Source organism: Pteronotus mesoamericanus, unplaced genomic scaffold (assembly GCF_021234165.1).
Source record: "Pteronotus mesoamericanus isolate MK-2021 breed Mesoamerican mustached bat unplaced genomic scaffold, CSHL_Meso_final contig_72, whole genome shotgun sequence".
NCBI lineage: Eukaryota > Metazoa > Chordata > Mammalia > Chiroptera > Mormoopidae > Pteronotus > Pteronotus mesoamericanus.
In genome coordinates, this window is record NW_026555242.1 from 2,030,334 (window position 1) to 2,045,833 (window position 15,500).

The 15,500-nt window shown below is 45.6% G+C and overlaps 1 protein-coding gene and 1 pseudogene across 1 annotated transcript in view; one reads left to right on the forward strand and one right to left on the reverse strand.

Moving 5' to 3' along the window:
* Nucleotides 1–216: 216 nt before the first annotated feature.
* LOC129078142 (chromatin target of PRMT1 protein-like) lies at nt 217–957 on the reverse strand (annotated as a pseudogene).
* Nucleotides 958–10,396: 9,439 nt separating this feature from the next.
* XPO6 (exportin 6) overlaps nt 10,397–15,500 on the forward strand; it is a 115,319-nt gene continuing 110,215 nt past the window's right edge. Inside the window, exon 1 of the mRNA XM_054582781.1 lies at nt 10,397–10,553. Coding sequence (XP_054438756.1) covers nt 10,551–10,553 — 3 coding nt within the window. The 5' untranslated portion in view covers nt 10,397–10,550. The remainder of the gene's footprint in view (nt 10,554–15,500) is intronic.

The following is a 15,500-nucleotide window of genomic DNA, read 5'->3' on the forward strand; positions in this document are numbered from 1 at the left end:
AACCCAAGTCAGAAGGAAAAAGGGCTTCATAACAATACGATATCAAAAAAGTAAAAGGAATGTACTAAATGCACAAACTGCATTTAGCCCATGGCAAATAAGCCCATGGTCTATTTTGATAGGTCCTTCCAGCAACAATCAGATAGGTTTCTTCTCAAGGTTATTTACAGATGTGATGACTTTAGCAAGAGTCTCTCACATGACGGCAGGCAGGCTTCAGTCACCAGTTTTGCGATCTGTCTGTGCCTCGCAGGCATGCAATTTGGCCTCCAGGTGTCCTTTTGTTTTTGACATGTACGCATCCGAATTAGTTGTCCAGCTGCTCTTGGTCAGTACAAGGCGAGCAAGGGCACCTCTCCTTCGTCCACGGTCTCAGCCTCTACCTCCAAAGCCCCATCTTCCCCGACCTATCATACCTGACCTCTACCACCAATTCAGCCACGACCCATAGCTCCATGACCTAGGCTTCCTCTACCAGGACCTCCATGACCTCGATTACCAACTCTTCTTAGGCCCATCTGGGGAGCTACGGCTCATCCACCTTGGAGCAGGTTTGGACCCCAGAGAGACAGCCCACCCCTGAGCAGGGTTGTCGTGGCCTGTCCCCACATAGTCCTCCTCCAGGAAAGCCTCTCTGGGTTATAGGCAGGCCTCACCCTCCGATCACTCCGCTGGCCAGGGCCACTATGGGCCGGCCTAACTGTGCCTGGATATTATCTTACCCAGGTGCTGCTTTAAGCTCTGCTTAAGTTTTAATGCTCCCTGGACAGCATTAAATCTTCACCTGCTGGGCAAGCTCTCTGTTTCTGGCACTGGCTAGCTGCTGCTGTTGCTGCATTGAAGCCCGAATGTTCACCTGCATCGGCGGTTTGTTCTTCAGCATATTAGTAAAGCTTATTTAGAGACATGCTGGTGGCGCTTTTTAGCACAACTTTCTGGTGCTGACTGTGCAGCCATCTTCAAATCTGGAGGATCGAGGGTTGAAAGAAAAGGACACTAGTGCTCCTCCTAAGGCTGCTCCCAAGGCTGTCCCCAAGGCTGCAGGATGCGGGCGGGGGGCCAGCGAACCTGAGTTGATGATGGAGGGGCTTGGGTCCACCTGTTTGGTGGCTGACGAGCTGCGTCCGTGGTAGACTGCTGGGTGGCTTCGCCGTTGTTGGCTGGCCCTCTGGTCAGCGGGTCCACCTGCTCGCCTGGCCTGTCCTTTCCTACCTTTCGTCTGTGCCACCGGAGCTGCCTCTGCCCACTCCTGCTCTTTGTCCAAACAAAATGCCACTACCAATAGCTTGGATTTCTACCTCACACTGGACACCACAATAAACTCCCAACTAGATCAAAGATTTACTTGTTTATTTTTCTTTAAATAAAAGCTATAGAAGTACTTGAAGAGAGCATAGGCAAATTCCTTTGAACATTTGCCTAGGAATATCCTTACTAAGTATGGCTCAAAATCCAGAAACCATAAAAGATCTATCCATTCAGATCTAAAAAAGTAAATTAATAACTATTCATGGAAAAGTAAAATTATTGTAAAATTAAAAGACAAACAACAATTTGGGGGAAATATCTGTAAGCTAATATCACATAAGTGATCTTCTAATTACATAAAGAACTAGAAATGTAGACGAAAGAGCCCAACAACTCAATATCAAAGAGGGGCAAAGTATTTGAACAGACCTCACAAAAAGGTATGATGGCGCCGAGATACTATTTTTCACCTCTAAGATTGGCAAAAAAACCCCAACAGAAGTTTGATAATATATCCAATTGACCAATCTATGTGGAAATAGATATTCTCTGTGTAGCTGGTAGGAATGTCCAAACTCCTTTAGAGAGCGATTTGGTGCAAAACCTCAAAAACAAAACGACATCTACCCTTTGACCCAGCAATTCTACTTTTGTGAATTTATCCTGTAGATATACATGCCTGCTTATGGATATATATGCGTAAGATTATTTTTTACAGCATTGGTTTTGTTAGTAAAAGAAGAGAAACCATATTGTCTTGGGTCACATGCTTACTCAAGTTTCAAGAACTGAGTGTGGAGGAGAGGTAGTCCTTCATAGCACAACTGGGGTTATCAGAAGAAGGGACAAGAAAAAAAATAGATGTCCTTTGCAATATCAATACTCTTCCTGTGTCACAACACGGAGACAACTTCATTCATCAGAATGCTCTGGCCCAAACACAGGTGATCCAGCACTTGGGGTGAAATTTTTAAGCTATGGTCAGGTAATCGGAGATGCTGACTAAACCACCTTGGTAAACCTTCCAAGGATGGGAGGTTATGTTAATGTGAAGGCCCTTCGGTTTGCTGAGCACACATGATGAATGTGACTATGCAAGTTTGGGGTAGCATCTAGGGCAATGCTCAGCCACCTCTGTCCATAAAAGTGGGGAGAGAAACTTGAGATTTGGAATGAAATTTTGGAGGGAGGAGAGATGAACTGGACAGTCAGGCATTATGAGATGAGGAGCTAAAGAAAAACTGATGTAGTAGCAGTCCTGCTGATGAGGGGTTCTGGAAAAAAGCAGAAAGTGAAAATGAAGGTTTCAGGTTGTTTGCTATGGAATATGTGAGACATCCTTATGACACTTTCAGTAATCATGGGTCCCAACTGCTTTGATGCAGGGTTTCTCTGTGGAGGGTGGTACTGCCGCCAGCAGCACTGGAGACATGTGGGCTGGTTTCACCTGCCACGGAGTCTGCTTGGGGGTGGGGCGGTGCCAAGGGGCATTACTGAATGGTGGCCAAAATTGTGACAACAGGTGGATGTCTGTTGCCCAAAGCCAGTGGCACTCCCATTGGAAACTCTGCTTTTGTGTGACTGGATTCTTTTGTGAAACTTGAAGGGGCCCTGAGTTTTGTATCCAGGTTGATATTGGGCAATGAAATAAAGCAGCCAGAGGACAAAGGAATAGCTGAACCTGGGTTGCACCTGTGTTTATGACTTACATTTTAGCTCCATCACTTAATGTGTCTTTTTATAGCTTCCTTTGTTACAGCCCTAGGTTTATTTCCTCTTTGTCATCTGCTTCCTAATAAATGGCCGTTTTAACTTTTGCATTTTACATTTCTATTTTACTTTGTTCTAATCTGCATATAAAATAGAGTTATTTTGTGCTCCATTTGTACTCCTTTGTCCACTGACCAGGGCTCTTCTTCTGTTTTCTTGGAACCATATTTGGGGTCCATCTGTGGTCATTTATTAACTTTCCCACTTTTGTTCACCATTAAAAGCATACTTATTGTTGAATAGCACACTGGATTTCCTAAACTTAGTTGTTTGGGAAATAATTTAGATTAACATAACTTCTATACACACTGTTCAGAATTGAGGCAACGAGGTTTCTAGGATTTTTTCTATTAATAATACACATGATTATTTCATAATTTCTTCCAAAGTATGCATTCCAACACAAGCCCGTCTCAGCGACTGGCTAACAGAGAAAGTGGGGACTTGGGCTCCAGCGGCAGGGTTTCTCATCTGAGTGTTGCCTGGGGCTCCCTGAGGCTGGGAGACCTGGTTGTGTCTTGGGGTTGCATGGGGGTGGGGTGGTCTCTCATAATGTGAGTCACAGGCACTTCCTGTCTTTTAAGGGCACAGGCAACAGACCCGGGCCAGATCTCAAGTCATGTGGTTGCACAGGGGTTGATTGGGGTTATAGACAACTTGTTTTTCATTGTCGTACAAGAAAGGAACAGTGATGGCTTCTTAGTAGTTTCCTTCAAGGATAGACCTTTACTACAGTGTTCTTATTATGGATCGTTTTATGACAAACCACCCCCAAATGTTAACGACTTAAAACAACAACTTATAATTATCTCTAACAGTTCTGCTGCTTGACTGGGCATAGCTGGGTGGCTCTCACTTGGGGTCTCTCCTTTGGTTGCAGTCACACAGTCACAGAGGTGCTGGGGCTGCAGTCTTCGAAAATCATGACTGGCTCAACCGTCTAAGACGGTATCTTCACTCACATGGCTGGCGTCTCTGCGGGACTAACTGTGGCAGGCAGAATCTGGTTGGGCAACACTCTTTTTCTTTATATAACCTTTCCATGTGGCTGGGCGGGACTTCCTCACAGCATGGCATTCTCAGGTAAGCAGACTTCTCACACAGTAGCTGGCTTGTCCTAGAAGGAATATTCCAAGAAACCCAGGCAAAAACTGTAAAGCTTTTTAAGGCCTAACTTAGGAAGTCATGCTGCATTCCATTTCATTTCATTGGCCAGAAGTGAATTCACAGGTCCAGCCCTGATTTAAGGGCAGGGCACTACATAAGGCCATGAATACTGACAGACGGGGTTCATGCGGGCCCATCTTTACAGACCAGCTACCACATGGGATCATGTGTATCAGTCGGAAAAGGCTGGGCTATGCTGTAGGAACACACAATCCCCAAATCTCAGTGGCTCAGAACACAAAAGGTTATTTATTGTTTGCTCTGCTGGCTTGGTAGGGGTCAGGGAGGGGTGCTGCCCTATGTAGTCAATCCATCTCATGATGCCACAACCTCAGCATGACAGCTCAGGGTTCGCTGTGGCATGGAGAACAGAGTCAGAGGGATTTGCACAGGCAAGGAAATACGCTGGCTCAGAAATGACATGAGTCACTTCCACCCAGTCAGCATGTCCTGCCCAAATGCCAGAAGCGGAGGAGTGTAATCCTCCCTTGTACTTGGAAGAGAGCAGAGGCAGAAGTGGCTGAACAGTAGAGGCCTCGCCCCCACTACGCTGCACCCATGGGTGACTCCTGTTGGATGTTACCATTAAGTAAATTTTCAGGCAAAATTTCTCCATTAATAATATTAAATGGATGTTTATAAACAGTCATTTATTCCACATAAGGGGGTTACTCAATCAAATACATTTGAATTGGGCCTTTGGAATGAGTAGGAATTTGAAAGGAAGGGAAAGGGATGAGGAAAGGAACATTTGAGACAAAACAACGTAAGTATAAGCTCAGAGACATAAAGAACCTGCTGTTTTCCAGGAGCCATGAGGAGTCTAGCTTGGTGGGCTCGTAGAGGAAGAGGAGATAGAAACATGGGCTGAAACTAGGATGGAAAGAATAATTAATAACTAAAATTTATTGAAAATCTTTTAATGTGCCAGGCACAGTTCTACACACTTCACATGCTTTACCACAGTGATGATGCTCTGCTGGGTCTCTTCCATTTGCTCTCGGGGGTCCTGTTCCCCCTTCCCTATCCAGCCCTGTGCCTAGGAGGTTGGCCTCTATGAACTACACCACCAGACTCCCTTGCTCTCTGGCTTCCAGTTGGATTTGTCCAATGGGGAATCCCAGTAGGATATAGAGGGAGAGGAGACAGTGAGGTCAGAAGAGTTGTCCCATTGGCTTCCTCCCTGCTGGATCGCCTTAGCTGGCTGCTTCCCTCAGCTGCTCTCACATGATTCTCCCTTCCCAGATTCTGTCAACTATTCTTTCTCCTGTCCCTTCAGGTCTAGGGATGCAAATTGTCTTCCAACTAGACCTGAGGTATTTTATTGTCCTTTGTAGGGTTTCCTTACACATTGACCTTTTAAAATAGCCCTCTTGTCAATTTTTCAAATTCTAATTAGATTTTTTCTGATAGAACCTGACTGATACAGGTACTTACATGACCAGGTAGGTACCAGTATTATTTCCATTTTATGGACGAGGAAACAAGAACAGTTTAGGTGACATGCTCAAGGCCACACAGTTACATAAGAGGCAAAGACTCGGCCTAGACAATCTGGTGAGAGTTTCAAAGACCTTAAAAGGCCTTGAATGCCAGGTTAAACAGAGTGTTTCCATCACCTATAGAGGGTGCCAGACACCCTTCTTTCATTGATCCATTTTTTAAAAAAGACTTTATTTATTTATTTTTAGAAAATGGGGAAGGGAGGGAGAAATATCGATATGCCACAGAAACATCAATTAGCTGCCTCTCGCATGCCCCCAGTGGGGAACCTGGCCCACAATCCAGGCGTGTGCCCTGACCAGGAATCAAACCAGCAACCTTTTGGTTTGTGGGATGAAACCCAACCCACTGAGCCACACCAATGAGGGCTCATTAAATCCATTTTGAGTGGCACTGATTCCTATGCTTCTTGAGATATCAACAAGATTCTTCATCTGCAAAATGAGAGAATTCTCAAAGCTCTTACAGTTTTGCAGAGCTGTGGTGGGGCTTAGAGAGATTTTGGCCATTTAAAGAGCTATTCTGGAGCTGGAGGTGGAGCTTGTGACCAAGGTCCATCCAACCAGAGCATCACATTTCCCTTGGTCACAGTGACTGGTTCAGGAGTGATCCAATTAAAGCCAACGGGATTATTTTCATGGAATATTTGTAGGAGAGGCACTCTCTTCTCCACCAATTTTCAACCTGGGAGAAGCTGAAGCCTGGATATGCCAGAGACTACCGTGTGGATAAAGCACGCCCCAGTCAAGGAAGCAGAACCAAGAAATGGAGAGAAACTGAGTTCCGGGATATCATTTCTGACTCTGAATTCAGCAGTGCCTCAAATCCACAGAACCCTTTGAATGATGTTCTTACATGAGGTGATATAGTCCCTTTTTACCTTATGATAGAGCCCCAATTTTGTCACTTGCAGTGGAAATAGTCTTGACACAGTGGAAGAAGACAGCTTGGAGTGGGAAGAAAAGGGTTGCCACCGTCAGGTGACCTTCTATTCTTCCAGCAAGACCCAATTGAAATATTACCACCTTTGTTCAGCCTTGCAATGACCTTCCCTGCCATAGTCAGTTGCTCCCTTCACTTCCTTGTGTGGCTAGAAGGTTTGTACACACTTCTATATTTTTTAATCCTCAACCGAGGATATGTTTATAGATTTTAGAGAGAAAGGGAGGGAGGGGGGCAGTAGTTGGTGGGGGAGAGAACATTGATGTGAGGGAGAAACATCTATCAGTTGCCTCCCGCATGTGCTCCAACCGGGGATCGAACCTGCAACCTAGGTATTTGTACAGGACCACACTCTAACCGACTGAGCTACCTGGCCAGGGCTACACACCTATATTACAGCACCTCATACATGTTTGGGTGTCTGTTATGAGGCAGTGCACAAATTGCCTGAATCTTATTCATTTGAAGCTCTTAGTTTTTGCTTTTTAAAGACTTTATTTATTTTTAGAGAGAGGAAACGGTGGGGGGGGGGGGAGAAAAAGACAGAGCGAGAGGAAGAGAAACATCGACCATTTGCCTCTCATAGGCCCCTACTTTGGAGCTGAGCCACACCAGCCAGGGCTGGAACTCTTAGTTTTTGAGAAGGCATGACACAGAATTGATACTAACTCACTGAAAGTTTGTTGTACAAATAACTGAATGAATGAGACCAGGCAGTAGCAGTAGGAATGGGCAGGAGGAGATGGATGGGGGCCATCCCTGCAGCGCCAACAAGAAGTAATAGCAGCCTTAAATCTTTTTTGGAATAGTTAGTTTTGAGATTAATATTAATAACAAAATGTTATTCAGTTGACTTGGACAAAATCCCTGAAGTAAAATTAATAACAGCAGTGATTTGCTGAATGACTTATGTGCCAGGTGTTTTGTGTACATTAAACTTAATCTTCACTCCGGCCTGGCAATGGAAGTATGGTGGCATGTTGTGACTCCACCAAATCTACTTTACTCTAGGGAATTGAAATCGACTCCAGGGGATGACTTTTTAAGCCAATCATAGCAATTCTGTCCTCCTACACAGTGTCTAATTCAGGAATGGGCAGCTCTGGGTCAATTAGCTCCAGCAGGATAAAGCTTACTGCTATGAGAAAGGATGTGAGAAAAAGTACTTTCTCTTGATGGATATGAATGAGGAGGTTTGTGCCCTAGCCTGGTGGCTAAATTGGTTGGAGGTAACCCTGTATACATACCTAGGTTGCAGGTTTGATCCCCTGTTGGGGTGGGTATAGGAGGCGACTGGTCCATGTTTCTCACATTGATGTGTGTGTGTGTGCATGTCTCTCTCTCCCCTCTTCCTCACCCTCTAAAATCAATAAACGTGTCCTCGGGTGAGGATTAAAAACAAACAAACAAACAAAAAGGATGAGGAAGTTTGTGACGTTGGCTGTTCCTGGCAGCCATCTTGAGGACAAGGAGGAGAGCAGAGCCAAGAAAATCCTAGAGGAATGGATCCAGAGCTTTCATCATTTCCAGCTTGAGGCTGACCTATGGGAGTTATATGAGCCAAAGGCATATCTCTCAGTCTGAGATGAGTTTCTGTTATTTCATCCAATAACACAGTGAGGAAACCAAGGTTTTATAGTAATGTGCTCAGCAAACTTCAGCTCATGCTAAGAGCTGGGATTCCACTCCCAATTGTCTTATCCCACTAAACTGAGCCAAGAAAGGGCAAGTTAATTAGCCTGAGTCCTGATTTATCTGCTTACCTTCAGAAATGGTTTCTCTTGTACTTGCAGTTTCTACTGTCTAGAATATTCTATGCCTCCTCTCTTTGCCTAGCAAACTATAACATTTCTTTCAGGCCACAGCTTAAAAAAAAGTCACTTCCTGATCACCTCCCCACCCCAACCCTGGAGGTTAACTTAGATCCCTATTAACTCTCATGGTGGTTTGTATTTTCCTTTCATGCTCTTATCACAATTATAATGGATTACTTATTGTATAATACTTTTAGTATAATTTCTCTCTCTGTTCATAAGGGCACAAGTGTGTCTGTTTTGCTCAGCACCGAATCCTCAGAACAGTTGTTGTCACTTAGTAGGCAACAATAAATATTTGATGAAGGAGTAAGTGAAAGCTTTCTGTGGCCATGAGTTACATCAGTGGTTCTCCAAGGGTGGTCCCTGGACTTGCACCAGTAACATCACCTGGGAACTTGTTAGGACTGTAAATTATTAGGCTTCACCCCAGACCTACTGAATTAGGAATTCTGGGAGTAGGAATCAGATGGCAATCTGTTGTGCTTTTTTTTTTTTAATTTTAAAAAAGATTTTATTTACTTCTCCTTAGAGAGAGGGGAAGGGAGGGAGAAAGAGAAGGAGCAAAACATTAATATGGGAGGGAAACACTGATGATCGGTCGTATCTCAGCCCTGACCATAATTGAACCATAACCTTTTGCTTCGCAGGACGACGCCCAACTGAATGAGCTACACCGGGTCAGGACAGCAATCTGTTTTAACAGACCTACCAGATGATTCTGATTCATGCTGGAGTTTGAAAAGCCACCGGGTTATACAGATTTGTTCCAGTCTATACAGTAGGCACATCTAGTAGCATCTCTGCTGCTAGAGATTGTTTTCTGCTTCTATTTATTAAAATCAACACTTTTACAAGTAAAGTGGGTTGGAGGACAGAACAGGAACCAACACATTCTTTGCCATCCCAGAACCCAGAGCCTCTGCAGGTCTTTCTTCTTGGGTCACGCTTCCCACTACTGACTTTACTCTTGAGGTCTGTTTAAATTTCCCATCCCTCTCTTCCATTTTTTCTCAGCCCACTGCGTGTTGCGTTCACGTTACTCAACAACATTCCTCGTTTCTTACAATTAATGTATCCATTTGCTCTTCACTTGTTCCGTTTACAGCACTAGTCCCGGCACCCACAGGAGCTCCTGGGCCATAGCAGGGCTAAAGTGTATGTAGGCTGACTGAATGTAAGCAGTACGAGGGTAGAGGCTGCGTGCCGCTGACTTCCAGCCTGCTGCTTGACACGTAGAAGGCGCTCCGTAAAGATCTGCCGAATGAATGAGCTCACGAAGCGAAAGAGGAAGCACCCCTTTACCAACATGGCCGCCGGTTCGCTCGGACAGGCTCCCGGCGCGGGGCGGGGATGGGGGCGGGGCCAGCGGGAACCGTCAGGTACGGCCCCGCCCTGCGTCCCCCCCCACCCCCCCGTCTGATTCCGGATTGGTCCGGTTCCAGCGCCGCAGCCCGGCGGCCGCGCCGTGGGGCCACGCCGGGCGCTCGCCACTTCCGGCGCGTTGAGCTGTTGGTCGGGGGTGGCAGTACTGCACTAGCGGGCGACTCAGGCGTGGACGTGTGCAGGGATGCTCCGGAGGTCGGCCGTGGCGGCAGTAGGGGCTGAGGCGGCGAGGACAGTGCGGGCCCCCGGGCCTCTCCCCTGAGCCGGCCTCTCTCTTGACCGGCCCCTCGGGCTGTGCCGCCGAGGCCCCTTCAGCCTCCGCCCCTTCAGCCTCTAGGCCGGGCCCGCCGCCGCTTCTGAACGCGGAGGCCGGGGAGCCCCTGCCTGGGCCCGGAACCTCCCCTCGGGGGTCGGGCCCAGGCGGGGGGCCCCGAGCTGCTGCCCTCCTTGCAGGCCTCCGATCCCCATTTCCTGCTTTTTCAGTTAACTTGGGGAGGGGAGGGTGGGTCTTGATGAATTGTTCTGGGCGTCCCTGATGAGGCGGGCCGGGGGGCCGCGCTCTTTTTAGGGGGTCCCCGCGGGGCCCGGGTGGGGAAGCGGTTCTCTTTGCATGGGCGGGGGACTTCCCGAGTCTGCGGGATCATGACCTGAACTGTGCGAGCGGGACGAGTCTGAAGCCCGAGTGCCAGCTCACCTGAGCCGCCCCTTCCCCCGGCCAGGATGGTAAGTGGGGTCCTAGCCCATTCCCTCTGGGTGCCCAGCCTGCGACCAGGGCCCCGGTACTGCTGAGCCATCACTTCTCCCTGGGGCGGGGAGAGGCGCGTGCGGATCCGGGTAGTGACACATGCGTGCAGGGTTTGCAGCCCCGGCTCTGTGCTCCCATCCCCGCCACGGATGTCTCTCGGACTGGGAGGGACCTGGAAGCCCAGGAGGCACAACGTTTGTATCTGGTGTTTGCCTGTCTTACAGTGTAGCTCATGACAGTAGCTGTTATTCTTTTTTGAGGACTTAGTATGTGCCAGGCCCTGTGCTAAGTGATTGACATGTGTTATCTAATTAGCACACCAGCTCTCTTTTGAAGTGGGGAGACTGAGGCACAGAACCAGCTCAAGATCTCTGTTAAGCGCCAGTGGCACGAGATGATCGCAGGCAGTGTGACTTTAGAGCTCCTGTTAGATGCAACACACACAACTTGTGAGGGTCTTGCAGTAAGTTTGTATGTGGGGAAACACGGTTTGTGATTTGCAGAGGTCACTTGAGTAGATAATAGCAAAGTCAGAAAGGTGCTTTCTTTTGAAACCCAGCCTGCTGTTCTGTCTGCTACATGCTCCAACTTTTTCACTGGTAGTGCCTGGAAAACTCTTCATCCTTCCAGATCCAGCTCAGAGGCTGCCTCTGCTGAAGACACTTTCCACATTTTCCAGACCCCAAGTCACTTTCACTACTTCCTTAGATTTGTTAAGCATTTATCTTTTGTCTTTGTAATTGTTTCTGATCCTTATCTGTCTACTGCCAAAGACTCCCCCACTCAAGGATGAAATTGTCTGAACCTTTCTGTGCCCCAGCTCTTGGCATGGAGTAAGCCCTGGGGAGTGGGTGATCGCCCAGCCTGTGTTTGAGCTCCTTCAGTGGCAGAAGTGTTCTCAAGGCTGTCCATTTACCCCTGCCAAGCTAGTGGTTTAGTTGAGAAAGGGACAGAGTGACACCTTCTGTGATACAGATGTTCAGTCCAGTGGGATTTTCAGAACATTCAGGGAGGCTCTTGGTGGTGTATTCAGGTTCTAGGCATAGAGAGACGACCTAAGGCATGAAGGTAAGATCCTTATCTTCACGGGGCCTGCAACTAGTGAGATACAATACACCAATAATGCTGAGCAACCCTGTATAGTAGATCCCATATGTAGTGTAGTGGCAGATCAGTTAAGCTCTCTGTTCCATGTTCTTTGTCTGCAAAATGTGGAGATTGGAATTCTCTAATGAATAATCCAAAGGTATCAGATAGAGCATTCAGTGAGTGATGAAAGTTGTGCTGAATGTTTTTTAAAAAGATTTTATTTATTTACTTTTAGAGAGAGTGGAAGGGAGTGAGAGAGGGAGAGAAACATGCAAGAGATACATTGATAAGTTGTCTCTCACATGCCCCCAACTGGGGACCTGGCTGGCAACCCAGGCATCTGCCCTCACTTGGAATCGAACTCTTTGATGTGCAAGCTGGTGCTCAGTCCCCTGAGTCACACCAGCCAGGGCTGAGTATTTATTTCTTTATTCTTTTAGTGAATTTTTTTGTTTTTATTTTTAAACTGTAAAAACATGAAACTTACCATTTTAACCATTTTAAGTGTACAGTTTAGTAGTTTTAAGAGCACTGACATTGTTGTATATTCATCCCTAGAACTTTTTTCATCTTGCAAAACTGAAACTATAGCCATTACATACTAACTCCCATTTCCTGTTCCCCGGCCCTTGGTGACCACTATTCTGCTTTCTGTCTCTATAAATCTGACTGTTGTAGGCACTTCATATAAGTGGAATTATACAGTATTTGTCTTTTTGTGACTGGCTTATTTCACTTAGTACAGTGTCCTTGAGGTTTATCCATGTTGTGGTGTGTGTCGGAATTTCCTTCCTTTTTAAGGCTGAGTAATACTCCATTGTGTGTATATATAGCACATTTTGTTTATCTGTTCATCTTGTTGATGGACACATGGATTACTTCCACCATTTGGCTGTTGTGGCTAACACTGCTGAGACATGGATATACAAATATTTCAAGAATTTTAAGTAGCCACTGTATGTCAGGCCCTAGGGAATGTCAGATGAACCAAGACAGACACATTCCTCCCCTCAGGGAGCTTTTGGAGCAGAATTGGTTATTGACTAAGCTAGCCAAGCAACCTTGTATTCAAGTTTCATTTTAATTGACAATCAGGAGAGCATTGTAAAATGACCACCTGTGAGTAATTAATCGGTTAAGTAGTATATAGTCTGGTCTATACTCATAATTCATGATCACTATGTACATTTTTTTCTAAAGTAAGTTTTGAGTCACATATTTAAGCGTGTAAGGGGGTGGCCACAGTCGATGTGAGATGAACAGGACCTTCTAATTCTTTTCCCCATCACTGACACCAGGAGTTCACCTGAGGTGTCCCAGGGTAAAGGGTGTAGGCAAAGCAGGCCTTGTCTCCAAAATGCAAGGAAGCCTTTGCCTGGTTTGTGTATTACAGAAGGAGGGTCTTTTCCCTGGGATCATAGACCTTGGTTTATTCCAGGAACTTTTTCCTCTCCATTTCCTACTGACAACATTTTTACTTAATTTTTATTTTTTAAAAAAGATTTTATGTATTTATTTTTAAGATTTAATTTATCTTTAGAGAGGGGAAGGGAGGGAGAAAGAGAGGGACAGAAACTTCAGTGTGTGGTTGCATTTCATGTGTCCCCCTGCTGGGCACCTGGCCCGCAACCCAGGCATGTGCCCCACACTGGGAATTGAACCAGCAACTTTTTGGTTCGCAGGCCGGTGCTCAGTCCACTGAGCCACACTAGCCAGGGCAACTTTAAAAGAGTATTAGTTATCCTGTGTTTGAGCCTTTGCAATATTTCTTTTTAAAACTTCAACTCTAAGATGAAAATGGTATATTTATTTAGTATCTGCTACAGTTGTTGTTCATGTATTCATTTTCTTTAAGTCATTCAGCATCAGTTAACCACACCCACCTGGCTAGGTTACATTATTGCCATTACTACCAGAGGGGAAGGAACAGACCTGATGTAGGGCACCTGTCCAACAAGCGTTTGGACCTGAGGTGATCTACTCCAGAGCCTGTGCTCTTCGCAGTACGTGTGCTGCCTCATGTGGAGAGGTGATCGGGAATGTCGTCCAACTGTATTTTCTTTGGTTTTGAGATAATAGTGATTGAGGCTAGGGAGTATAGGACTCCCTTTAAACTATTCCTCTAGGTAGACATTTTGACCTGCAAATATAGAGCTATTTAAAAAAGATTTGTAACTGCAGTACAAAATTACTAGAATAGCTATACTGCAGCTGCATTTGATTAAATCATCACTTTGGGTTGAATCCTCATCAGTTGTTAAGTGATGTATTAGAGATTCCTACTACTCTGCAGTTGTTAATTAATATTAAATGCTTACTATGGAAATTTTGTGTAAACTGGAGTCCTTGCTTACATATTTTTAGTTTTCTTAGAAAATTGCTTTGGTTACATATGCTACTTGTTTTGGAATGTCACCTGTGAGCGGTCCCTGTAATGGAGGCAAAATCAGACCTTAAATTGGGCCAATCAAATGGTGTGTCTGTCATCCCCTTGTTTATCAATAGTGTTGCGTTGTGCACCATGTGGTGGGAGGTTTGAAGAAGCCATGATGGTGTAGGGAGGTAGCAGGGAAAGGTTCAGCAGTATTCAGAGGTATTTTAGTTAGTCATGTTATTAAAAGTATTTTTGGAGACAGGTTAACTACCAAGAAATGACTTTAACAGCTTTTGAGAAAATTAGTGCATGACATAGTTGAACTGTTGACATTACCTGGTAAGGACAAAAAACTCAGTATGTTATAGATAAGTAATTCTCCACAGTAGGCCAGACCTTTTTATTGCCTTGGTCATTCATGAAATGATTTACTGACTTCATATGTCAAGCTTAAAATCCTAGGCACTGTAGATACAATATAATACAGGCATTTTGCATATGTTAACTCATTTACTCTTCCCAACAATGCCAGGAGGTAGAAGCAATTTTTATTTCCCATTTTATGGAAGAGAACATTCAAGGCCCAGAGAGGCTAGACATCTTCTCAAGGTCATGCTGCAGCCGGATGGTGGGACTGGGATTCAAACGCAGGCTGTCTGGCTGAGAAGCCTGTGCTCTTACCTGTTAAACTTCCCCCCCCAGAGGGGTGATGGTGCCCCTGCCCTCTAAGGAGTCAGTTTATCGATGAAGATGGGACATGCATTCTTCTAGTTACAAGAGATTGTGATAAGGGTGATGAAAGAAGAATGCACTGGTAGCATATCTGAAAAAGACTGACTGAGGACAGAGGCCTGGGGGGCTTCCCAGGAGAAATATCTGAGCCTTGAAGAACTAGGAAGTTTGACAGTTGAGTAAGGAAAAACAGGGCCTTCCAGGTAAAACTTGTTTGTAGATACTTCTGAAGATTAGATACGGAGCAGTAAAGATAATAGAAAGGGATAGGTGTAAAGGGAGAGTGAAGAAAGAACTAACATTGAGTGCTTAGGGCTACATGCGTGTATGTGGCACTCAAAAATGTAATTTTTTTTCTCATCCTAAATACTTGTACCCCTACTTTCCGTGCCAGAAGCAGCCCTGTTTCTTTGTTCCCCTTTGCACCAAAGCTCCAGGAAAGTGGTCTGTGAGTGGTCATACTTCATTCTCTGTTAAGCTCACTTGTCAAGGGCCTTCCCCACACGGTTCCTGAATGCAGTGGTTAGTTCTCAGTTCTTATCGTACTCAATCTGTCGGTAGCTTTGGACAAGTTGAACATACCTTCACTTGGCCTGCAGGACATTAAGATGTACTTTCAGTTTTTCTCCATTTCACTGGTGGTTTCTCATTTCACTGATCTTTGAACAGCTGGGGTGCCCTAGGCCTCAAACCTAATGAGCTCCTAGTCCAGAACTCTTTCCTCAGCGGC